General features: G+C 54.2%; 1 protein-coding gene across 1 annotated transcript in view; it reads left to right on the plus strand.

The window, feature by feature from the left end:
- Nucleotides 1-22,935, plus strand: part of jag1b (jagged canonical Notch ligand 1b) — a 31,795-nt gene extending 8,860 nt beyond the window's left edge. The window contains exons 4-26 of the mRNA XM_056608955.1: nt 1,773-2,030; nt 2,416-2,476; nt 4,678-4,808; nt 5,259-5,378; nt 7,075-7,188; nt 7,290-7,403; nt 7,502-7,615; nt 8,664-8,710; nt 9,463-9,636; nt 10,553-10,703; nt 11,666-11,830; nt 12,506-12,619; nt 13,052-13,165; nt 13,488-13,601; nt 14,256-14,372; nt 15,045-15,072; nt 15,722-15,807; nt 16,722-16,835; nt 17,277-17,386; nt 18,848-19,087; nt 20,048-20,179; nt 20,513-20,654; nt 21,404-22,935. Coding sequence (XP_056464930.1) covers nt 1,773-2,030; nt 2,416-2,476; nt 4,678-4,808; nt 5,259-5,378; nt 7,075-7,188; nt 7,290-7,403; nt 7,502-7,615; nt 8,664-8,710; nt 9,463-9,636; nt 10,553-10,703; nt 11,666-11,830; nt 12,506-12,619; nt 13,052-13,165; nt 13,488-13,601; nt 14,256-14,372; nt 15,045-15,072; nt 15,722-15,807; nt 16,722-16,835; nt 17,277-17,386; nt 18,848-19,087; nt 20,048-20,179; nt 20,513-20,654; nt 21,404-21,912 — 3,269 coding nt within the window. The 3' untranslated portion in view covers nt 21,913-22,935. The remainder of the gene's footprint in view (nt 1-1,772; nt 2,031-2,415; nt 2,477-4,677; nt 4,809-5,258; nt 5,379-7,074; nt 7,189-7,289; nt 7,404-7,501; nt 7,616-8,663; nt 8,711-9,462; nt 9,637-10,552; nt 10,704-11,665; nt 11,831-12,505; nt 12,620-13,051; nt 13,166-13,487; nt 13,602-14,255; nt 14,373-15,044; nt 15,073-15,721; nt 15,808-16,721; nt 16,836-17,276; nt 17,387-18,847; nt 19,088-20,047; nt 20,180-20,512; nt 20,655-21,403) is intronic.
- The last annotated feature ends 788 nt before the right edge of the window (nt 22,936-23,723 follow it).

Below are 23,723 nucleotides of genomic sequence, written 5' to 3' on the forward strand. Positions count from 1 at the left end.
TGTTTTGTGAGTATAGTTGTATAACATGTATAACGGCAGTGCCGTCTTAAATCCTAAAATATGCAATTCTAAGCAGAAACGTCAACTCAATTTCAACATATATCTGGCTCGCGTCCACAAATAATTTCCACACGGTCTTCAAGCCCCATTTTTTTCAGACCAAACAAAGGGGGGAAAATATCTAACCCGAAATAGGTTGTGCAACAGCGTTGTGTGTTTTGCTTGGCTGTTAGAAAACGGGCCTGTCTGAATTGCGCGTGGCTCCGAGCCCGGCATCAGGTAGTGAAGACGTGCCAGTCCAGACCGCGCGCCTCCGGCCGGTAGAGAAATGCCACACATCTGAGCGCTGGATTCCAGCTCATTGTGAAATGTTACCGTGCACTGTGAATTCAGCATGCACCCCCATCCTTGCCTCCTACACACACACAGTCATACACATACACACAGTCACACACACTCAAACATGGACATCATCCAAAGGGAGTAAATACCCTCCTCCCCGCATCTGTGTCCAGGCTTCGGTGTTGACCTATACTTCACAGAGGAGTGATTCACAGAATCCCCCCCCCCCGCACCCCCCTCTCCCATGACCTCGGCCGAGCGAAGTCATTGGCCTGACCACTTTTTACGTATTTCATTGTCTCCCGATCGCCGATTTTGATCTAAAGTACGGTATATACGGTGGGCCGGGTGCTAGACGTTTGACTCTCAGGTTGTGTGCGCGCAGTGAACGGGGGGGGATGGGGGTCGCCACTCGTGTCCGCTGTGTACAGTACGGTTAGCGGTCGTTAAGGGGTTGGCGCCTGGCCTCCCGTGTGTTTGCTTGTCTTATTTGCTTTGTGTGTGTGGGCTCCGGCCCTTGCCCCCCCCCCACACCCCGCCTTCCCGGGCCCATGACCCCCCCCGTCTGTTTGCCGTGGCAGCGACAAGAAAAGGCCCTCTTTGTTTGTGGAATCGCATAGTTGTGGGAATAAAATGCGTCGGCAGTGTCTTTGGCTCCGCCGCTGCCGCGAGGCAGACAGATACGGAGTCATACGTCTCGGTGGGAAAAAGAGGCTCTAAGAGAAACCAAACGTGACTCGGTCGGGAGTGTTTTGACTGAGGCCTGTTACACTTACGAACGTAAGCGAGGGGGAAGGGGAAGAGGGAGAGACGGAAATTGCTGATGGTGCGCTAGCAGGCATCCCAGCAGTGGCTGTGGCATCCCTCTGTCCTTAAGCTGTAATTTATGGTCAGTGCGGTTCTGTCCTCGCTCTCAGCAGAGAGAGGGCAGCCATATCCTCCGGCGGTAAAGCGTTGACACACAGAGCCCGGGCGGGGAGACGGAGCGTGAGAAAAAAGCAGTTAGCGGTGCTCGTTACAGTCGAGGCTTTTCATTTCGCTGGGTCGCTCTCCTCTCGTCGCTCATTAATTACACAGCCTCCAAGAACTCTTCTGCTACTCGGTTCCGTGTGTGTTTAGTTGTTTAGTTTTCGGTCGTGTCCCCTGACGTCACGGTTCGGGTGGCCATCACAACAAAGCACGTGGAAACCATGACATCAGACGGCATTTGCTTTCACTTCCTTTTCTAGATAAAATTGACCTCATTGTTGACATTTAGGGGCATTTAGCAGAAGCTTTTATCCAAAGCGACATGCTACATTTGTCGGAAGAAAGGGAAACGACTTTTTATCGCTGTCTGTACATTAAGGACTCTGTTGAAGAACGGTCGTTAACCACAAGCGTACACAAAGCCATGTGTTAACCGTGTCTTCGCCCCGCTGTCCTGCCAGGTGTCGAGGGACAGGTGATCGAGATGTCCTCGCACTCCGGCATGATCAACCCCTCGCCCAACTGGCAGAAGCTGACGCACAACGGGCACGTGGCCCAGTTCGAGTACCAGATCCGGGTCAGCTGCGACGAACACTACTATGGCTTCGGCTGCAACAAGTTCTGCCGGCCCCGGAACGACTTCTTCGGCCACTACACGTGCGACTCCAACGGCAACAAGACCTGCCTGGAGGGCTGGTCCGGGGCAGATTGCGACACACGTAAGCCCCCCCCCCACCCCCTCTCTAGCAGCGAGCATTATGGGTACTGGACAAGCTCTAACGGGGACGTCATCGTGAGTAGCCTGTGAGGGGATGTCTAGAGGGGAGTTGATGTCGTTATTGTCGTCTCTGTGAAAAGCTGTTTATTTTCTGATCGCTACGCCGTACGTTACCGTTGGATGGACCTGTGTGAGCATGTTCTGTTCAATGTGGCAGAGTTTATCCCAGGTCTGGATACCATTGGAAAATAATCTGTAATCAGCCGTGGGGGGAATTACAATTCTCTGAACACAATCAACGAGAAATGTTCTAAAATGGCCATGAACTAGTGAACCAGTTGCCAGCCCAGTAAAAAAAAAGAGTTTCCCCCTCTCTTCCCCTTCAGCCATTTGCCGACAAGGGTGCAGCACCGAGCACGGGTTCTGCAGCGAGCCAGGTGGTTGCAAGTAAGTACTCACCATCCCCATGTAAACACACACACACACATACACACGCTGGAAAGAGAGAGGCCGTCTGCGGCCCGACACCGCATGTCTGTGGTGCCGTCCCAGCCGTCGGAGACCAGGGCTCAACAGATGATGTTGGCCCGGCTGTTTGGCGAACGGTTTCCACTATCCTGGCTGGTTAAAGGAATGCCGGGTACAGAAAGTCAAAAACAAAAGAGTAGGAGCTCGGAACGAGCAGGAAGAGGTTAAGGGCGGGCCCTTCTCCCCTCTCTAATGACGCCGGCGTTATCGGTGCGATCATGTGGGACTCTTGAGATCCCGTCAAAGTGCTCTGTTTGTGTAGCTAATGGTTTCCCTAACGCCGTGTGTATGAACACAGCCAGGGGGGAAAGTCATGCACCGATGCATATCAGTGGGGGGGCCATTGTGTGCCCAGCTTCCAAACGGAGAGAGCGCGGTCACATCCTCATCCTGCAGGGCTGCTCCCCTTCGTACCGGGGGGGGGGGGCGCTGGGGGCCAGACATCAGCGGCCCCAGGTGTCGTTTGGCCCCATATGGAGCACATAGGGTGCCGAGGTTTGCTCTGTTCTCTAGCGGCCCTTGTGCGTTTTCCCAAGCTCCTCATCCGTCGTAACCGTCCTCATCCGTCGCTACCAACGCCCGTAGGTTGCGACGTCTGGAAGGGCCGGGACATTCCTGGGGTGGTGCGCACAGGTGTGTCCCTCTTTCCCAGCCCTCTGTCAATGCATGTCGAGCTGGAGCGCGGCCAGCCGTGGAGGTGTTCTCATCCAGTGTGTGCCAGCGCCTGTGCTTGCTGGCAGAGCGATGCGATGTGCCATTACCCAATGCGGTTATACCTGGGCTCCCGTTCGCCCGCGGGCTAAACTGTCCTCTCATCGCTCACCCCACCGGGTCACAGCGACCTGTAATGGAACGGTTACTGTTTATTGTTTAGTGACGCCCCGCGTTTTGCATAAGCTGACTTGACACTCGTTGCATCACAGAAGAATGCACGCACGCTCTCGCTAGAAACGGCACCGCACATACATGTCGGTTTTTTTTTTGATATCTCCAATCTTTAAAAGGTGATGACCTCAGTGTTTCCTGCGATGACGTGCTTGTACAATGACTCAAGTGACGGTTGCTGTTGGTGGGTGGGGTGGGGGGTGGCGGAGAAATCCTATGCAAGTTCCACTGGGAAAGGCCTGGCACGCCATTAGCATCAATATAGCTTTAATCACAGAGCAAGGCCTTCTTTACCACCGCGTTTATTTTTACTGCCTGTCTGTTTGCCCCCCCCCCCCCCCTCCGCCCCCCAGAAGGTCAGCCGCATTTCCTGTCGCTAGGCTCCGGGGGGAACATCAACATCATATCGCCAACGGGCCCCCTCTCGTTGTTGCCCCTCCTTACAACGCAGCGAATGGCCCCTCACTGTCCGGCTAATTACGGAGGCAGCCGGCGGCGCACTGCGTTTATCAGCTTAATTACGGAGCGGGACGACTGCTGTGGTCAGACTGTCCCCCTCCCCCCCACCACCTACTACACTACTCCCACGGCTCAGACCGGGACTCATCCCGACCCGTGGGAACCAGGCCCCCAGGCCCCGGGGGGGGGACCTCCTCCTCCTCCTCCTCGACCGCCGCCGCCGCGGTACAGGGTCCCCGCTCCCGGCTCCGAGGACGGGGCGAAGACTCCCACCCCCCCGGCTGTGATTGCCAAGGCACAGGCTCGGAGCTGTGACCGAGTGTCTGGCGGCGTGCTAATGTTAGCCCAAAGAACCCTCTGGAACCATATTTGGTGTCCTTCTGTTTCCTGAAAACACTTGATATTGTTTGCCCGTTTGGTGTTAATCCTGTGCATTGTTTAAAACCCAAAAAACAGACAAAAAACGAGTTACTCAGGATCATTCGCGGTCGTTCAACGCGGCTAGTTTGCTAGCAAGGAAGGAAGGAAGGAAGGAGAGTGAGAGAAGAGAACTTGTTTTTCCTTCTGTACGGCTTCCAATCTATTATGTGTTAATGTGTTTGTCTTATCACCAAATCATTGCATAAACATGCATCACTTTCCAGATAACTCTCGACTATATTTATACAACTTTTAAGTGGTGTGTGTGTGTGAGAAAATATGAGGCCCGTAAATGTCATGAGGTCACCAGGCTGTTATTAGTTTATTGATGTGAATGCGGGCTCCTCTGTGTGCAGGTGTCTCTACGGCTGGCAGGGCCAGTACTGTGACAAGTGCATCCCTCACCCGGGCTGCGTGCACGGCACCTGCGTTGAGCCGTGGCAGTGCCTCTGCGGCACCAACTGGGGCGGCCATCTTTGCGACAAAGGTTCGAAACCAAGTGGATTGACATTCAGACTGCCACTGTAAACGTTCAATGTTCAAACGTAGCTTTCTTATCTGTGAGGGGTGGTCAGTCTACCTGTAGCCATTTAAGGAGCATGACCTGAACCTATTCATTGATAGATACACCTAAATGAATCTCCCGGAGTTGAAATTCCTGTGTTACAGAAGTAGTGCTAGGGAAAACAAAAATGGAAGTAAATGCTAAAGTAAGGACAAATGGAACAAACATGGCAAACGGTATAAATTGTAAAGTGGTAACGCAACCTATATCGAACAATTCAAAACAATGATATTTTACGTCGTTTGCGGCTGTTTAACGTGTTTAACGACAAGACAGCCAATCAATCTGCAGCCTGACATCCAGTGAGACGAAGGGGTCCGCTCCGACCCTCTACTAAACCCTCCGCTTCCCCCCCCCCCCCCCCCCCACCAGACCTGAACTTCTGCGGCACCCACCTGCCCTGCCTGAACGCCGGCACCTGCATCAACACGGGGCCCGACAAGTACCAGTGTACCTGCGCCGAGGGCTACTCCGGGGCCAACTGTGAGCGAGGTAGGTCCCGGACGCTCTCGCCGCACCGCTGACGTCTTTATGGGCTCTGTTAAAGCACACCGTTTACATGTTCAGGGGCCTCCACAGAGTGCGGCTCCGGCCCCAGAGTGAAATATGTGCGGTGAGCGGGAATCTGTGGGGAGGAGGAGGAGGTAGAAAAAGAACACCCTCCCCCCCCCCCCCCCCCACCCCGATGACAGGCAGGAAAGACTCGGCGCTCGATGAGCCGACAGAGGGGGGAGGGGATAGGGCGGGGAGGGGGGGTTCGGAGGTCAGAGGTCGCCGTGAGTTTGTAATCAGAGGAGGTGGTAACTTGGCCCCTAATCTGTTTGAGTGTGCGTCTGGATACCCCAGAGGGCAGGGCATCCTCTGGCTTGATGAGCCTCTCTCGCACTCGCTCTCTCTCTCTCTCTCGCTTGCTCTCTCGCTCACTCTCTCCTGCTTGCCCGCTCTCTCTCTTTCCCTCTTTCTCTCCTTCTCTCTTGCTCTCGCTCTCTCTCGCTCGCTCTCTTGCTCGCTCTCTTGCTCTCTCTCTCGCTCTCTCTCTCGCTCGCTCTCTTGCTCTCTCGCTCGCTCTCTTGCTCTCTCTCTCTCTCTCGCTCTCTCTCTCTCCCCGGGCTCCTCTCATGGAGGTGCAGACGGGCGTGGTTGCGTGATGAGCTGCCGGCTCTCAGCTGCTCCACAGCCCTTCACCATGGAGATGATGGGCCAGGGTTAGGGGTGTGGGGTGGTGGGGTGGTGAGGGGGGGGGGGGGGGGGGGGGGGGGGGGTTTGGGGGCGGCACCACGTCTCCTCATTAAATGGGAGCCTTGCGGGGCGCTGACAGCTTAACTGCAGGGATGTCAGGAAACTCTGCCCTTCTGTAACGGGAGGCCCGTCAGCAAACCAGGAGGATATGGAGGGCCGGCCCCCCTTCAGACCCCACCCCCCACAACCCTGCACCCATCCCCCGTCCCCCCTCCCTCCTCCCCCACGCTCGCCCGCCCGGGACATTCCGAGTCCGGTTCCTCCTGGTCACCGTTCACCGGCCTGGGTTTATCGTCCCGGTGAATCATTCATCGGTTTGCCGCGCGCTGGTTTTAGGAGTCGCTCATCCCTGACTCGTGAAAAGGGCGGGAAGACTGCACATCTGCCCCTACTTCCTCTCCCTCCCTCCCTCCCTCTCTCTCACCTTGGCTTGCCCCCCCCCCCCCCCTTCCGTACCTCCCTTTCTATCCCACCGGCCACGCTCTCACGAAGAATGGCTGGGGAGAGGAAAGGAGGGGGGAGGATGGGGGGGGGGGGGGGGGGGGGGCACGCCGGGTCGGTCGGGTTAACTCGGCATGAAAGATGATTTCCTGGTGTGGTCCTTCGTGCGGTTAATGAGGTGTATGTGTGTGTGTGTGTGGTTTAAGGGGGCTAAGTTAGTGGTCTTCGTGGTGGGCCGTCTCTCCCTCCAAAGCTGTGTTCTGAGGGACAATCCCAGGGGTTCCTCGAGAGAGAGAGAGAGAGAGAGAGAGAGAGAGAGAGAGAGAGAGGGGGAATAAGAGGGCAACCACGTCTAGTGTGGAAGAGGTTGTTCTTCAGAGGAAGGCGTGAGTGTATAAAGACAGCGGTGTGGAATGGTGCGTTCTCTGGAGGAAAGACGTGAGAGGGTATGTAGACAGCGGGCCCTCCTGACCGCTCTGCCCCCCCCCCCCCCCCCCGTTCCCCACAGCGGAGCACGCCTGCCTGTCTAACCCCTGCGCCAACGGGGGCAGCTGCACGGAGACCAGCCAGGGCTACGAGTGCCAGTGTGGCCCCGGCTGGACCGGCCCCTCCTGCAGCATCAGTAAGAAGACCCGAGTCTCTAAAAGACTACAAACATGGGCGCCGTCGCGGGGTCCTTCTACTGTAACACAATGGCATGTCCCCCCCCCCCACCCCCTGCAGATGTCGACGAATGCAGTCCCAACCCGTGTAGCCACGGAGGAACCTGCCAGGATCTCATCAACGGCTACAAGTGTCACTGTCCCACGCAGTGGACGGGCAAGACCTGCTTGATCGGTGAGCCTCCCGGCGGACCCTCGCTCGCATGTATAGAAACGCACACGCGCCACACACCGCATAAACACTGCCCTTTTTTTTTTTCTTCAAACCAACAGATGCCAACGAGTGCGACAGCAAGCCCTGTGTCAATGCCAACTCTTGCCGCAACCTGATTGGTGGATACTTCTGCGAGTGCACGCCTGGTTGGACCGACCAGAACTGTGACACGAGTAAGTTGACAGCTGTCAGCTGCAGCCGCGGGGCGAGACACCTGTCCAGCATTTGCCACTTCTCTGTAGTCACTCTTTCCCTCTTTCTTTCATTCAGTCTTTCCATCTCTCTCTGTCTCGGCCTCTCTGTCCGTCTCTTGGTCTCTCTCTATGTCTCTCTCTCTCTCTCTGTGTGTCTGTCTCTCTCTTTCTCTGTCCCTCTCTCACTCGGTCTATGTGCGTCTCTCTCTCGCTCTGTCTCTCTCTGTGTCTCTCTCTCTCTGTCTCTCTGTCCCTGTCTCACTCTCTCTCTGTCTGTTTTTTGTCTGTACTTTTCTTTGGCTCTTCGTGGGCAATTGTTGGGCTGTGAATTTCGAATTCAAAGCATAGTTCTGCCTCTCTTGTGTGTAAACGATCCCACCTCATCATTATTACGCCCGTGTGTGTGGCCACGGCTACGGTGATTAGCCCCGGCCCGAGAGAAAAGGGGGGGAAAAAAAACGACTTCATCGCTTGCTTCCCTTGGCAACGCGAATGGAATGTTTTGCCCCAAAGCAGGGTTTCACATGTGCTGTGATGTCGTGTGAGGCCAAGTGTTTTGCTTGCGCATGTTCAAGGTTCGAAGACGCCAAACACACACAGGCACAGGCACACACAGACACACACACGCGCACGCGCACACACAGAGAGAGACGGGCACAAACAGAGAGAGAGAGACGGGCACAAACAGAGAGAGAGAGACGGGCACAAACAGAGAGAGAGACGGGCACAAACAGAGAGAGAGAGAGAGAGAGAGACAGGCACAAACACAGAGAGAGAGAGAGAGACGGGCACAAACACAGAGAGAGAGAGAGAGACAGGCACAAACTAAGGGAGGGAGACAGGCACAAACAGAAAAACAGGGGCACACACACAAACGGGCACATACAGAAACAGTGTCTCTCGCGCGCACACACTGGCACACCTCCAGCGGGGAGGTGGGGGGACAACACGGGAGACTGCAGACCGTCTGGCTGAAATAGCGCGTTCATTCACTCACACTGCCATTTGTTTTCCCTCCCCTGCTTAGATATCAACGACTGCAAGGACCAGTGCCAGAACGGGGGGACCTGCAAGGTACGCCCCGCCTCAGCCCGTCTGCCATCAGCACCACTCCTGCCCCCGTGTTGTTGTTTGTTTGTTTGTTTGTGTACCCGCCCCCCCCCAAACCGCCCGGTCCATGCCTCATGCGTAGCGGGGGCCCCTGGCCTGGGCAGCGGTTTAAATAAGTGGCCGCCCGAGCCTCTCTCTCTCCCTCTCTCTCTGTCTCTCTCTCTCTCTCTCTCATATATATATATCCATCCACCCCTCCTCTCTCCTCTCTCTCTGCGCTCGACCCACCGACGCAGCGCAATTGTTGTGGAATTCCTCCCTGGAAATGGCAGTCTTGACGGGGGGAACGGGTTCACAGGGGTTTCCGAGGGAGGGACAGCAGAGTTCTCTGACCGCACCGGCTAGGATTACCATAAACATTATTGTGTTGAGCCGCTGCCAGGAAAATGTGTCGAAATAATTGCGGAGCTGTGATAATGCCGGGAGGAAAGAGAAACAACAACTCCTTCGCTCCGTCTCTATCTGCCACCCGACCGACGCCGCCCGTCACTGTCCCTCTCTCTCTCTCTCTCCCTCTCTCTCTCTCTCTTTCTCTCTCTCTCTTACATGCACTCACTCTTTCCCTCTCACTCTTTGCCACACACCCCACTCCACTCACACATTCCCACACTCCTGCTCTTTCTGAATTGTCTCCCCAGTTGAATATTAACCGCTCAGACCTAACCAACCAGAGTTTGGCTGCACCGTGCTGACCCTCCTCTCTCTCTCCCCCCCAGGACCTGGTGAACGCGTACCGCTGTGCGTGCGCTCCGGGCTTCACGGGGGACCACTGCGAGCAGGACGTGGACGAGTGTGTGAGCGCGCCCTGCCTCAACGGCGGCCAGTGTCAGAACGAGGTGGACGGCTTCAAGTGCCTCTGCCTCGCCGGGTTCTCCGGAAACCTCTGCCAGGTGAGCGAGAGAAGGGCCACACGCAAACAAACAAACAAACAAGCAAACAAACAGAAAGACATGCAGGGAAATAGCGGGCCCCTGAGCGTTAGGGGCCAAACGCCTGGCTCCCAGCTGTAGCTCTGCAGCGTCACTGGCCCCGCGATGCCGCCAGTAATAGTCGCTCTGTCTCTTCTGGGTTTGTTGTAAAAAAAAAAAATAGTTTTCACTGTTCCCCACCCTCTTAAATGGTCGTTGTTCCACCGTCCTGACTTACAAAGAAGAGAGCAAATGGGGGGGGGGGGGGGGGGGGGGGGGGGGAGGGGGGAGGGCTTTGTTTGGAGGCTGCTCTTGGCGCACGCGGGGTACATTCCTACACTGAAAGCCCAGACTCAGAGGACGGCTCTTATGTCTGCCTCACCTCCTACACGCCCTCCCTCGTCTCCCCCTCGTCTCCCCCCACCCCGTCTCTGTCTCTCGCAGTCTGTCTGTGTCTCTCTCTCTCTCTGTCTGTGTCTCTCTCTCTGTCTGTGTCTCTCTCTCGCTCTGTCTGTGTGTCTCTCTCTCTCTCTCTCTCTTTCTCCGTCTGTGTCTCTCTCTCTCCCTCTCAGTCTTTCTCTCTCTGTGACTCTCTGCGTCTGAGTCGCTCCCTCGCTCGCTCTGTCTCTGTCGCTCACTATCTCTCTATTTTCCTCTGTCCCTGTCTCCCCTCTCTCTCTCTCTCTCTCTGTCTGACTCCCCTCTGTGTCTCTCTCTCCCCCTCTCTCCCCCTCTCTCTCTCTCTCTGTCTCCCCTCTAAGTGTTTATGCGTGTGCTCCTCTGCTGGCACGGCCCGCCATAAGGGAGGCCTCGCTCATCGATCATGTCCGTCTCCTGGACTCACCCCTCTCCCCCTCTCCCCCCCTCTCTCCCCCCCCCCCCCCCCCCCCCCCCCCAGCTGGACGTGGACTACTGTCTGCCCAACCCGTGCCAGAACGGGGCGGCCTGCTTCAACCTGGCCGACGACTACTACTGCGCCTGCCCCGAGGACTACGAGGGCAAGAACTGCTCGCACCTCAAAGACCACTGCCGCACCACCACCTGCAAAGGTAACCAGCCTCTCCCCGGCGCCTCCCCCCCCCCCCCCCCTCTCCCCGTCGCCCCCCCCCCCCCCCCTCCCCCTGCTCCTCAGGACCACCGGGGGGATCCCAGCCCCTCCTAGGGGGAAAAAAACGCTGAGTAAGACGAGGCTTCAACGTGAGCCTTTGCTTTCTCGTACTGGAGCTACTAATAGTAGTAGTATAAAACAAAATAAGGGCTGGTGTGTGTGTGTGTGTGTGTGTGTGTGTGTGTGTGTGTGTGTGGTTTCCTTAAAAGCCCCCCCCCCCCCCCTCCCCCCAAGAGAGCTTTTCCAGCCAGTCCCCCCCCCCCCCCCCCCCCCCCTTTTACTTCTCAGAATATCTGGCACTAGGCTGATCACACTGTGTTCAGAGTAATGACTTGGTGGGTAACCCCCCTTTTACTGTGTGTGTGTGTGTGTGTGTGTGTGTGTGTGTGTGTGTGTGTGTGTGTGTGTGTGTGTGTGTGTGTGTGTGTGTGTGTGTGTGTGTGTGTGTGTGTGTGTGTGTGTGTGTGTGTGGCAGCCTGATTCCAGATACTGTGTGATTTCTCTCTGCTCTTGGCAGGAATTACATGATTACAGGGTGGAAAGGGGGTTGTTGGGGGGGGGGGGGGGGGGGACCAAATACAACCCCGACTCCTAAGTGCTCCAGACACTCAGAGAAGCAGGGAGGAGGGGGGTGGTTAGATCCCATTGAATCGGTTCTGAAAGCAGAACCGATTTCAGCTTATCGCCGCCAGCTCGTCATCGCTTTTCCATCGCCTTGCTCGGAGCGCCGGAACGATCCAATCAGAGAACGGCAGAAACAAACAAACCACTACACTTTTATTTTTCCCTTCCCTCCTCTCTGGCACGGATGTTTTCCTCTATACCCCCCCACCACCTCCATCCATGTTGACGGTTCTGCTTTCTGTACTAACTCCCCCCCCCCCCCCCCCCCCCTCCCCCCAGTGATCGATAGCTGCACGGTTGCCGTGGCGTCCAACAGCACGCCGGGTGGGGAGCGTTACATCTCGTCCAACGTGTGCGGGCCCAGAGGCCGCTGCCGGAGCCAGGCCGGGGGCCAGTTCAGCTGCGAGTGCCAGGAAGGCTTCAGAGGCACATACTGTCATGAGAGTAAGCACGCGTACACACATACGCATAATTACACGCACACACGCATATATGCACGCATTGGCACACACACAAACACACATGTTCATATCCATACAGACACACACATACGTATGCGGAAGAGCATATACACACATGCTCGTATACACACATGTGTGCACTCACACGCACACGCATGTACTCACTCTCGCATACAAATCACTCAAACACATAACATTTTGGGTGTTTCCATTCCATCAGTGGCGTCCGGCAAAGGGGGCTGATTTTTTTTTTTTTATAAGGGTGTAACCCGAGTTTGGCTAAATGGGAATGTAGGGGTTTGAGTGAATAAATCGGCCGAATGACACCACTAAGGGAGTGGGTAAGTCCCTGGATATGCCAGGAGGAAAATTCGCATTTCTTCCTGTTACTTTGTCAAATGAACACTTTTTTTCAGCTTTTTTTTCTCCTTCTCTTCGGAAACAAATCAAATCTAATTTGGATTTGAAAAGGAGCTAACCACTGAATAAAGAGCTAACTCGTGTAACAAGCTAACTCAGTTAAAGGCTACCTCAATCTAGCACAGGCCTTTCTAAAGTCAAGCTAAAGGCTAACTCAAACTAAGGGCTATCTCAGTCAAGCTAAGGGCTAACTCGAGGAAGAAGGCTGACGGGAAGCTGTGTCATGTGTGCTCCCCAGACATTAACGACTGTGAGAGCAACCCGTGTCGCAATGGCGGCACCTGCATCGACAAAGTCAGCGTGTACCAGTGCATCTGTGGCGACGGCTGGGAGGGAGAGCACTGTGAAATCAGTAAGTGATCACCTACACACACAAACGCAGACGCACGCCACATACACATTACACACACTGTGTCAATGATGTACACAGTCGGTCACGGGCGCAAACTCACAAATCCGCTGACGTACACAAACGATCGCTGACACACACACACACACACACACACACACACACACACATACTGTCTCTGAGGCATACACACACTGTCGCTGACACACAACACACACACAACCATCTTCGCCCACACATCTTTATCTTGACACACAAACCGTCTCGACGCACATGTGCACATGCGGCAACACAACCGACACTCGGCTCCCTCCAGTGAAGCAGAAGTACTCGTCATTACGATCGAACCCAAACTTGACCCGTTGACCCTTGATAACGGTGCTCAGAGACGTGGAGCTCAGGGAACCTAACCCAACGCGCCTTTCCTCCCCGCAGACATCGACGACTGCAGCACCAGCCCCTGTCACAACGGAGGGACCTGTCGAGACCTGGTCACCGACTTCTTCTGCGAGTGCAAGAACGGCTGGAAGGGGAAGACCTGTCACTCCCGTAAGAGTACCACTCTCTCTGTTCTCTCCCCCCCCCCACCCACCCACTTGTCCATTTCATTCCTGCACACGCATAACACAACAAGTGTTATGCCCCACCCTGTGCCTGGCTGTCTGTTCCTACAGGCTCCTGGTATGTGCGTGAGGGCTCCATGTGTATAATCAGCCCGCCAGCCTTGGCCGTGCTGACGGCAGATTAACACACACGCACACACACACACACGATAGCACGCAGACACATCGTCTGAAGCCGCCGCCCCCTAACGACTGACTTGTGTTTGTGTTCCTTCCTCCTCCTCCTCCTCCTCCTCCTCCTCCTCCAGGGGAGAGCCAGTGTGACGAGGCGACCTGTAACAACGGGGGCACGTGCCATGACGAGGGAGACGCCTTCCAGTGCAAGTGTTCCCCGGGCTGGGAGGGAGCCACCTGTAACATAGGTGAGGTCCTGGAGGGTGCACGCTCCCACCACCACCACCACCACCGCCGTCACACTCGTCATTATCTACCGCCACCACACTCAGCAATACCTACCACCACCGCCACCACCATCATGGCCACCCAATTCCTGGTTGTCTACACGCAGAATGTATAGACTGACTGGCGGAGGTTGTGTTGTTGTGGGTATGTGTGTTTACACGGAATGGACTGGAGAGGAAGTTGAGTTGCAGAAGGAGACCATTTCTGTTAATGGTTGGGTGGGTGGGTGTGTGCGTGGGGGGTCTCTGTATGAGGTCGGGCGGACTCGTTTTATGCCCTGAATCTTGCAGATCTCCTAAGGTACACACCGATGTTAATCTCAGTCAACACCTCCAGCCTCTTTATCGCCCTCTCCCCCTGCGTCTGCACATGTTTTGACAGCCTGTATGATAAACAGCCTTCTCGCTTCGTTTTCCTCATCACACTTTCCCTCACTTAAGGAATGCTAATTGCCCTTAAAGGGCAGATAAAAAAAAAGGGCTGCAAGCCCTTCTTAAGGCCGCTATAAATCATTAGGAACGCCGATGCTCAGATAATCCACTTGGCCCGAGTGGTTGACAGACCTCGATTTAAACACTTCTCTCCCTCCCTCCCTCCCTCTCCCTCCCCCTCAGCCAAGAACTCCAGCTGCCTGCCCAACCCCTGTGAGTACGGGGGCACCTGCGTGGTCAGCGGAGACACCTTCACCTGCGTCTGCAAGGAGGGCTGGGAGGGCCCCACCTGCACCCAGAGTGAGTTACCCCCCCCCCCCCCACACACACTCCCTCGGGAGTCCCGGAATCTCATTGTGGGATTCCGAGGGTGTCTGTCTGTCTGTCTGTCTGTCTCCCCCGGTCTCCCCCTTGTCTCTGGCGGTGTGCTATTTATGGCCATGAGAAGAAGCATAAAGGGAGGGATTCCGAAAACATAAAGAAAAGTGGAGGCAGATGTTTCTGCAAACACCCCCCTCTCCCTCCCTCTCTCCCTGTCCCTCCCCTAACACACACACACACACACACACCCCCCTCTGGCATTCCTGTCCAAACAGTGTCATGAAGGCATGTTTTACAGCCTTGCTCCATTTATATTTTTCTCCAGGCTCACACATATACACAAATATATATATATATATACACACACATACACACACATACATGCACATATATACAAAAACACAAACACATACACACACATGACTGATGGCGGTAGAGTCTCTGCGTCGGAGGCGAGACTCGGATTGATTGATGGATTGATTGATTGACTGATAAGCTTCGGGGGGGGGGGGGGGGGGGGGTCGGCTCAGCCAATCCCTGCCCGCCTTGTCTCGTGCCTCCCGTCGCTCCGACGAGTGTTATGAAAGAGTTAAACCGTGCTCAAACACAAACTGACTTCTGCTTTCTCTCCCTTTTGTCTGCCTCCCTCAGATACCAACGACTGCAGTCCCCACCCATGGTAAGTGGACGCACCGCCCGCCTCCCTTTCACCTGCTCGCGCTCTCTCTCTCTCTCTCTCACTCCCTCACCCTCTGACTTCACTCAGGTATCTCATTATCTCGCTCTCTTCTTTCTCCCTTCCATTACATGTCGAATTATCCCTCCTACTTACTCCCCCACCCTCTTTCTTTCATTTCATATCTAATTATAACTCTCTCTCCCTCTCCCTTTTCTTCCGCTACATACCGTCCTCTCTCTCCATGACTTTGAACTACATCCACGGTTATCTGTCCGCCTATCTGCTGGGGGGCAGGGGACCAACGCCCCCCCCCACTGTCATTCCTGAACCGCAATCACCCAGCTCCCCATTGTGGCGCCGCCTAGGCCCTCTGCTGAGGCCACGCCCACAGCCATTTAAAACCTGTCAAAAAATCAAACGAAAAACGCTTCACAACACACACACGCACAGCGTCTGATTGGCCCCAATTACACGATGAGTAAGCGGCGAAATATGCATTGCGTTTAGCGTTCGGGGCACGCCGACCAGTGTGGCATCCCAGTGCCCTAGGGGACAGGGCGCCTCAGTCGTGAACCCGCTCCTGTTTTCTTCCGTCTTCCCTCTAAACGCACCCGCCTGTGTTGTGTTTTTTTTACCTTCTCCTCTGCAGCTACAACAGCGGCACCTGTGTGGACGGAGACAACTGGTATCGCTGCGAGTGCGCCCCGGGCTTCGCAGGACCGGACTGCCGCATCAGTGAGTACCACCGCCGTTCTCTGTTGACGTGTTGACGGGGATCGAGATGTGGGTCGGGCCTCTGCTGTAGTTGGTCGAACGGTCGAAGTTGTATAAAAACCATGTGTACGCAAACTACACAACTAAATAAAAAAACAATTTTTTTCAAAACTTTAATTCAATTCACGTGCCTGAATTGAATAAACCTCAGTGAGTAATCGCAGGCTCGCTATTTGGCGTGCATAAGTCCCATTGCTGTTCCAACGGCGCAGCCCTAACCTCGGACAGGGCCCCGGGTTGACGGGCTGACCGCCCCAGCACCCTCTAGCCTGGACCTGTCTCGCCGGCTAATTTCCCTGGTCTGTGGGGTAGCGGTGGTGGTTGGGGTGGAGAGGGAGGAGGGGAGGGGCTTACAGGGCCGTCGGCTAATCAGCCGTGCTCCCTGACACTGATTACTCAGATTGTTTTCCCTCTTAAAGGCTTTCAGATGGCCGCATTCCTTCCCATTGGGAAAGACTTTGTTCTGCTAAGTCCAGCCTGTAGCTCTCTCTCTACCCGCATACCTGCTAATGAAGGAGTTTTAATATCGACCCACGCGGAGCCCCGCCTCAATCCCAGCCCTGTTTACTTGTCTTTTTATGAACTGCGTGTACATGTGGTTCGGATGATACGCGAGGACTTTACCCTTAAATTGCCTTTTTGGAGCTGGATTGGTGTGTGTGTGTGTGTGTGTGTGTGTGTGTGTGTGTGTGTGTGTGTGTGTGTGTGTGTGTGTGTGTGTGTGTGTGTGTGTGTGTGTGTGTGTGTGTGTGTGTGTGTGTGTGTGTGTGTGTGTGTGTGTGTGTGTGTGTGTGTGTGTGTGTACCGCTGGCCCTTGGGGCTCGTGGCCTCTAACGTTTTTAACGTCCTCGCTCTCCTCTCCCTCCGCTGTACAGACATCAACGAGTGCCAGTCGTCCCCTTGTGCCCTGGGCTCCAGCTGCGTGGACGAGATCAACGGCTACCGCTGCCTCTGTCCGCCGGAACGGACGGGCCCCCAGTGTCAAGAAGGTGTGCACACGCACTCACTCGCGCGTTCACTCACTCGCGCGTTCACTCACTCGCGCGTTCACTCACTCGCGCGTTCACTCACTCGCGCGTTCACTCACTCGCGCGTTCACTCACTCACGTGCTCAGGCGCTCGCTCACTCACTCGCGCGCTCACTCACACACACTCACACTCACGGTCACTCAGACTCGGTCACTCACTCACTCATTCAGAATCACTTGCTCAGACATGCACGCACTCGTTCACTCAGAATCAATCACTCACTCACTCAGGCTCACTCACATACTAAGACACTCACTCACTCACCCGCTCACTCACTCACTCAGACTCACTCACACACTCTCACACTCAGACACGTTCACACAAACGACAACATACTGCCATTTAAGAACCTGTGTTCAATCAGCGTGGTTCTAACGTGTCGGCGTGCGTGTGCGTTTCAGTGACACGCCGCTACTGCAGCGTCAACGGTCATGTGACCCCGGACGGCGCCCGTTGGGAGGAGGACTGCAACACCTGCCACTGCGCCAACGGAAAGGTGGCGTGCACACGGGTAGGTGGTCGCACGCTCTTCATTAACCCATCCCACCCCTTATTACTCCATGTGTCTGCGGTGGACGGCGCGGCGCGGCGTGTGCGCTCAGCGATCCCTTTGGGGGTGCCGTCCCGTTCTGGAGCCTGAGCATCATGGCACCCCACACCTACTTCTATAAGATGGAGCACGTTCGGTTGGTTGTGTCTCTTTTAGGAAAGATACAGCCGTTTGTGTTCATGGTGAGCGGTCGCGCACGGGAGTGTTCTCAGAATAAGACGTTTCTAGTGGCCGTAGTTTGACTCCTTGAAACGCACTCAAAGGCAACAGGACCGGCGTGTCTTCTGGCCTGCAGTCTGCGGGGGTGTGGAGTTCTAAACACTCACGTCTCTGTGAGGGGAAACATGTTTTGAAAGGAACTACAGCGCCGCTGTCCAAAGCCTGTTCTCCAGCGTCGTTTCGTAATCGGGTCGAAATGCATCGGGTTCAGAAATTAGAAGTGTAGGAAGGTCGGGGTGGGGGGGGGGGTTGGCTCTGGGTTGAAGAAGGGGTGTCTTGGCTGAGGCAGTGTATTCTCATTGTCGGTGACAGCCCTCTCCCCAAAGAGAAGAAGTTTATCTTAGGATCCATTGATTCAGGGCTGGCAGGTACGCTCACTCTATCAAGAGATATATCCGCATGGACGCACAAGGGCTGCATATGCAGTAACAAAGTGTATATTTTGCTGCGGTGTTGGCTGCTTTTTTTAGTGATGCGAAGAAGAGGATGAGGCCAACATGGCTGAGGTTTTTAAATCAAAAGCTGTGTTTTGTTAACAAACACGAAACAAAAGAACGACTGTAGGGACCCACTTTAATTCATAAAAAAAAGAGAAAACGTATACGACAATATGTAATTGTGGCTTTATCTGGAGATTTGAAATGTTTATTATAAGGCTTCACTTTTTAAGGAGTAGGTTGGGTTAGAAAAACACGGGAGAAATTCCAGGCGGTACTGCAGCGAGACCGGTGAGAACCCGAGTCCAGGGGACGTCCTCACCCGCAAGGCGTCAGCGATAAAACTTGAGCTTGGCGGTGAAGAACTCGCCGTGATACCCCCCTCGGGGACGGCACGTGGCTCAGGAGGTAGAGCGGGGTTGGCTGGTAACCGGAAGGCTGCTAGTTCGATCCCCGGCTCCTCCTCGCCGAGTGTCGAGGTGTCCCTGAGCGAGACGCCTCACCCCTGACTGCTCCCGATGAGCTGGCTGTCACCCTGCATGGTCGACACCGCCGTCGGTGTGCGACTGTGTGCATGAATGAGTTAATATTAGGCAATATTGGAAAGCGCTTTGAGTGGCCACTGGTTAGGAAAGTGCTGTATAAATGCAGTCCATTTACCAATTCTTGGCCAGGTCATTCTTGGAAAAATAGATTTTAAGCTCAATGAAACTTTCGCCTGGTTAAATAAATGATGTTGATCGATTTCCTCGTCTCCCTGGTCCAGATGTCGTGTGGCCCCAAGTCCTGCCAGTTGGGGGCCAAGGGCCGGGGTGGCTGTCCCTCGGGCCAGAGCTGCGTGCCCATCCGGGAGGGCCACTGCTTCGTCCGCTCCTGCGTGGGCCTGGGGGAGTGCTGGCGCTCCAGCCCGCCCCCGGCCACGCCCAAGTGCCACCCCAGCTCCGCCTACCAGGACAACAGCTGCGCCAACATCACCCTCACCTTCGACAAGGACACCCTGCCAAAGGTGAGCGGGCCGGAGAGGGGGGAGGAAAAGGTTAAAAGGTGGTGGTGGTGGTGGTGGTGGTGGTGGGCGTTGGGGTTGTTTTTCCGGCCTCCACCCTAAATTTCCACCGGTACATTTTGTTTTTTAGGGTGTTTTTACTTTTGAAATTAGTCTGAGAGATCGGGTTTTAAGGACTGCTCGGCTGCCCCCATTCTGGGAAATAACTTTCCAGCAGACTCTCTCTTTCTCTCCCTGTCTTGGTCTTTCCCTCGCTCTCCCCCATGCTCCCTCTGTCTCTCTCTCGCTCCGTCTCCGTCTGTGTTTGTGTGAGTCTGCCTGGCTCTCTCTCTTGCTCGTGGAGGATCCTGTCAAGAATAGGTTCCAGGGAGAAAAAATGGCATGCATAGGGTGGGAGTGGGCTTGGGGTTGGGGGGAGAGGGGGGGGGGGATGGTCTCTCCTTGTCCTATTCCCGACGTCTTACCGCCGGCATTAGCCCGACGTTCCCAGCGAACTAAACACACTCGCGACTCCTGCCAACCAGCGCCCGCACCCCCCCCCTCATGACCCGACCACACCGTAAGACTAGTCCCAGGATCCCACGTCGTCGGCCTGAAACGGGACCGCTGGCGCTCCGGCCACCGCACGGCTCCGGACGGGCCAGCCTCCTAACAAGCACGACAGCCGACAGTGACGAGCATATGAGCCTGTGGTCCTGGGTCTGGGGGGGAGCCTCGGAGACTGGCCAAGACGCCCTCCAGTTTTCATTTTTACATTTCCTTGTTCTCTCTCTGCACGCACGTTACATACGTTTTTATCTGGGTAAACGCGTAAAGCATACGTGAGGGTACATTTGTTGACATTGCTGAACGCAGGGGAAAAGGGTTGGGTAGCGGATAACTCATGGTGTAGCAGTAGAAGTCCTCCTCCTCCTTTTGTGTGTGTGTCTCTCTAACGTAATGTGACCCTTGCTCTGTGTCCAGGGCCTGACGGTGGAGCAAGTGTGTAAGGAGCTCCGGAACCTGCACATGGTGAAGAACCTGTCCCTGGAGCACTCTGTGTCCGTGTCCTGTGAGCCGTCGGCCTCCGCCAGCAACGAGATCCACGTCTGCATCGTGAGTAGTCCCCTGGATGGGAGAGGGGAGGGGGTCAACCCAATGTTGGATCAACCCAATGTTGGATCGACTTGAAGCAAATCCACGTCCTAGTGGATTTGTTTCAAGTTTGCCTGCTTCCTGTACGAACGGAAGGCGGATCATTCAACGTCGCCGTTGTCTATACTCAAATTACATCCTGTTTTGGTGGTAGATTTAGCCAAAACATATCTGGGTGGGGACAACACGTCAACTCAAGCAGAAGGAAACCGCAATCAATCCTTTTCCAACCGCTTTCAGTAAATGATGACCCCCCCCCTCCCCCCCTCTCTCTCTCCTCTGATTGGTCTGTAGTCCATTGAGGACCACCGCTTGGACAGGAGCCCGATCAAGGAGCTCACGGACCGCATGGTGGACCTGGTCGGCAAGCGCAGCGGGAACGACACCGTCATCTCCTCCATCAAGGAGCTGCGGGTGCTGAGTCTCGACAAGACAGGTAGGCACCCTGACTCGGGACGGTCCATCAGCCGACCGTATGAGTGGCAACACACACTGGCAAAGTGCCGGCTTATAGGTCCCTTAAGAGGTTGAGAATCTATGGAGCACCAAGGTCCTGCGATGCAACTCACTCACTCTCTCACACTCACACTCACTCACACTCTCTAACGACCCCCCCCCCCGCACCTTCCATTCACGCTGGTTAATTCTCACTGGCTATTACAACAGAGAGTCATCCTAGCCAGGGCTGGAAAGGCCAAAGCCTTCCTGGCGACAGCTAGCCCAGCCTGGCTCAGAGTCGCAGCCGTCTGGAGACACGGAGACATTTGTTGTTAGGGCTCTGGCCTCTTTGTGTCATTCATCATCAAGGTGACGCACACTTGGGAACCTTTCTCTCCCCCCCCCCGCCTGTTAACGGTCCGCAGATCTGGTTACACACGCGGCTACGTTCCAACAATGTAAATCTCTAAATATAATTGAACGTAAACCAATTTGGTGTGCATGCATGTGTTTTTGAAACATGGCATTTGGTGGATGCTTTCATCCAAAGCCTCTCACGATAACGCGAGCGCACAGACATATTTGGCACGGGTGGCCCTCGTGGGAATCGCCGCGACCCTGGGAGTGTAAATGCAACGCTCCAACCCCGACTCCCACCTCGGGCGCTGGTGATGTGTGGCCGATAGCGACCCGAGCAGCAGCAGAAGCACTATCTAACCCTGGGTGTGTTCTCTGTCCTCCCCTCAGACTACCTGGTGCCACTCCTCAGCTCCGTCTTCATCGTGATCTGGGTCCTGGTGTTCGTGTCGCTCTTCTTCTGGTGCATGCGGCGCCGGCGAAAACAGGGCGGCCACGGCGGCAGCAGCGGCGGCGGCGTGGGCTCGGCGTTGTCGCCGGGCTCGGAGGACAACACCACCAACAACGTGCGCGAGCAGCTGAACCAGATCAAGAACCCCATCGAGAAGCACGCCGGGCTGTCGGTGGCCATCAAGGAGTACGAGGACAAGAACGCCATCATCGCCAAGATAAGGACAAACCACCCCGACCCGGGGGACGAAGACGACAAGGAGAGGCACCCGCCCAAGGCCCGCTTCGCCAAGCAGCCGGCGTACGCGCCGGTGGAGCGCGACGACAAGGCGTCGGCGGGGGTGCTGTCGTCGGCGGCGCCGGGCAAGCAGCCCAACTGGACTAACAAGCAGGACAACAGAGACCTCGAGACGGCCAACAGCATCAACAGGATGGACTACATCGTATAGCACGCAGACCGCTGAGGTTGCTGTGCAACCGAGCCCGATGCCTTTTTTACAAAAGCCCCGCCGCAGTTGGTGGGTCCGGAAACGAGAAAACAAAGAAACGAAAAGAGCGAGAGAGGAAAAACGGAAAAAAAAAACAACGAAAATTAAGGGGGACTGTTTTTTTGGATGTGTAGTTCCTATACTGTAGCGTCACCGCCTGGCCCCGCAGTTAGTATTTTTGCATCTGTTCCCCGTGTTAATTTAAGTTTTGACAAGCTGGCTTACACTGGCAGTGACGGTTGCTTCGGTTGGCTGGGAACACTAGGCACTGATACACATTTCATTACAAGTGGACCCCCGTTGTCCTGCTATACATTTCATTTCTATCCATTCGGTGGGACGTTTTTTTTTTTTTTTTTTTATCGGTCCTCCTCTTTTCAGCATCGTTTAAAAATAGCCTGTAGTTGTAATTGTTGTACAATGACTAAAAGTGTCGATCACGCGTCAACACCACAGCTGAAATATTTGTAGTGTATGTTTGAATTTTGCCTGGGTGATGAACAAATACTTCTGTTTGGAGAAGATGCCTTTTTCAGCTTTAGACCTCAGCAACTGTCAAAACATAAGATAGATCAACTTTATTATTTATTTTTAAAAGCAAATTGGGGGAGGGAGCGGGCGAGGGGGGGGTCACGGTCAGCAGTCGCTGCCAATATGAAGAATTTATGTGTCGATTTAGAATATGTAGATATGTACATTTCCTTTTATTAATCAATGTGTATATTTGATTTATTAACTTAATAATCAAGAGCCTTAAGATATCATTCCTTTTTATTTATATGTTCTGTTTGAAGGTTTTCATGGCTGTGGAATTTCTTTTTTTCTCCCCCCAATTTTTTTTTTTAAACAAAATGCGCTCTTTTAAATGGTAATTTCACATTTCGAGGAAGACGAGAAACTTACGGCCTGTTTTTGTCTTCTTTATTGTTTCCATGTTGGACATTTCATTCACCTAGTTTTTTTTTTTAATGCGCAAAGGGCCTCTCTCTACTGTGACTGATGTTAGAGGAGTGACAGGAGCTTCTCAGAGGGACGGCTGTTGTGACTGTAGAGGTGGCAGACATATTGCTTGCCCCCCCAACCAGAAAACGAAACAAAACACTTAAGGGAACAAAAATCCATTAGCAGCTTACAATAGTTAACCTTTTGACCTTTTGTGGCCATTGTCGAAAATTCGCTGACACCAAAAGTGAAAATTGCAAAACGACACACCGCAACTCTCTTCTGCCTTAGTACTCGATGGAAGAGCAGGGGAGGGATGGGAACATTCAGATCCAATACACTGCCTTGCTCTGCGGGAGATCTGTGCTTCTGCGCACACGTTTTTTTTTTAACCAGTTTTTTTTTAAGTAAGGCTCTTAAAAGACAAACATGTTTTATCTCATCCGTTAAACCTATGAGATCATGGCAAAAATTTTGTCCTTTCGTTTTTTTTTTTCCTTTGACTCTTGTGTTACGAATTTGAGGAGTATTTGTGTTGATCTGGCAATATATTTTTGAAAAAGTCATATTTATTAAATATTTTGTATGAAAAGAGAATTAAAGTGTCTGATCTGGAGATTGAGTGAGAGTCTGTCTCCCATGCTTAGCGTCTAAACATGTCTCGACATTACAACAAGGTTTTCCCTCAGTCGCCGAAATCGCTGTGGGAACGGCGGGCTGCAGGATCTTCAGACCCAGAGAAGAACCCTCTGTCTAAATGTGTTTACAACTAATTGCGTTGCAGCAAAACAAGCAACGCATTAATCTTCTGACTGCCAGAGACGAGACAT

Source organism: Gadus chalcogrammus, chromosome 15, assembly GCF_026213295.1.
Source record: "Gadus chalcogrammus isolate NIFS_2021 chromosome 15, NIFS_Gcha_1.0, whole genome shotgun sequence".
Classification (NCBI taxonomy): Eukaryota; Metazoa; Chordata; class Actinopteri; order Gadiformes; family Gadidae; genus Gadus; species Gadus chalcogrammus.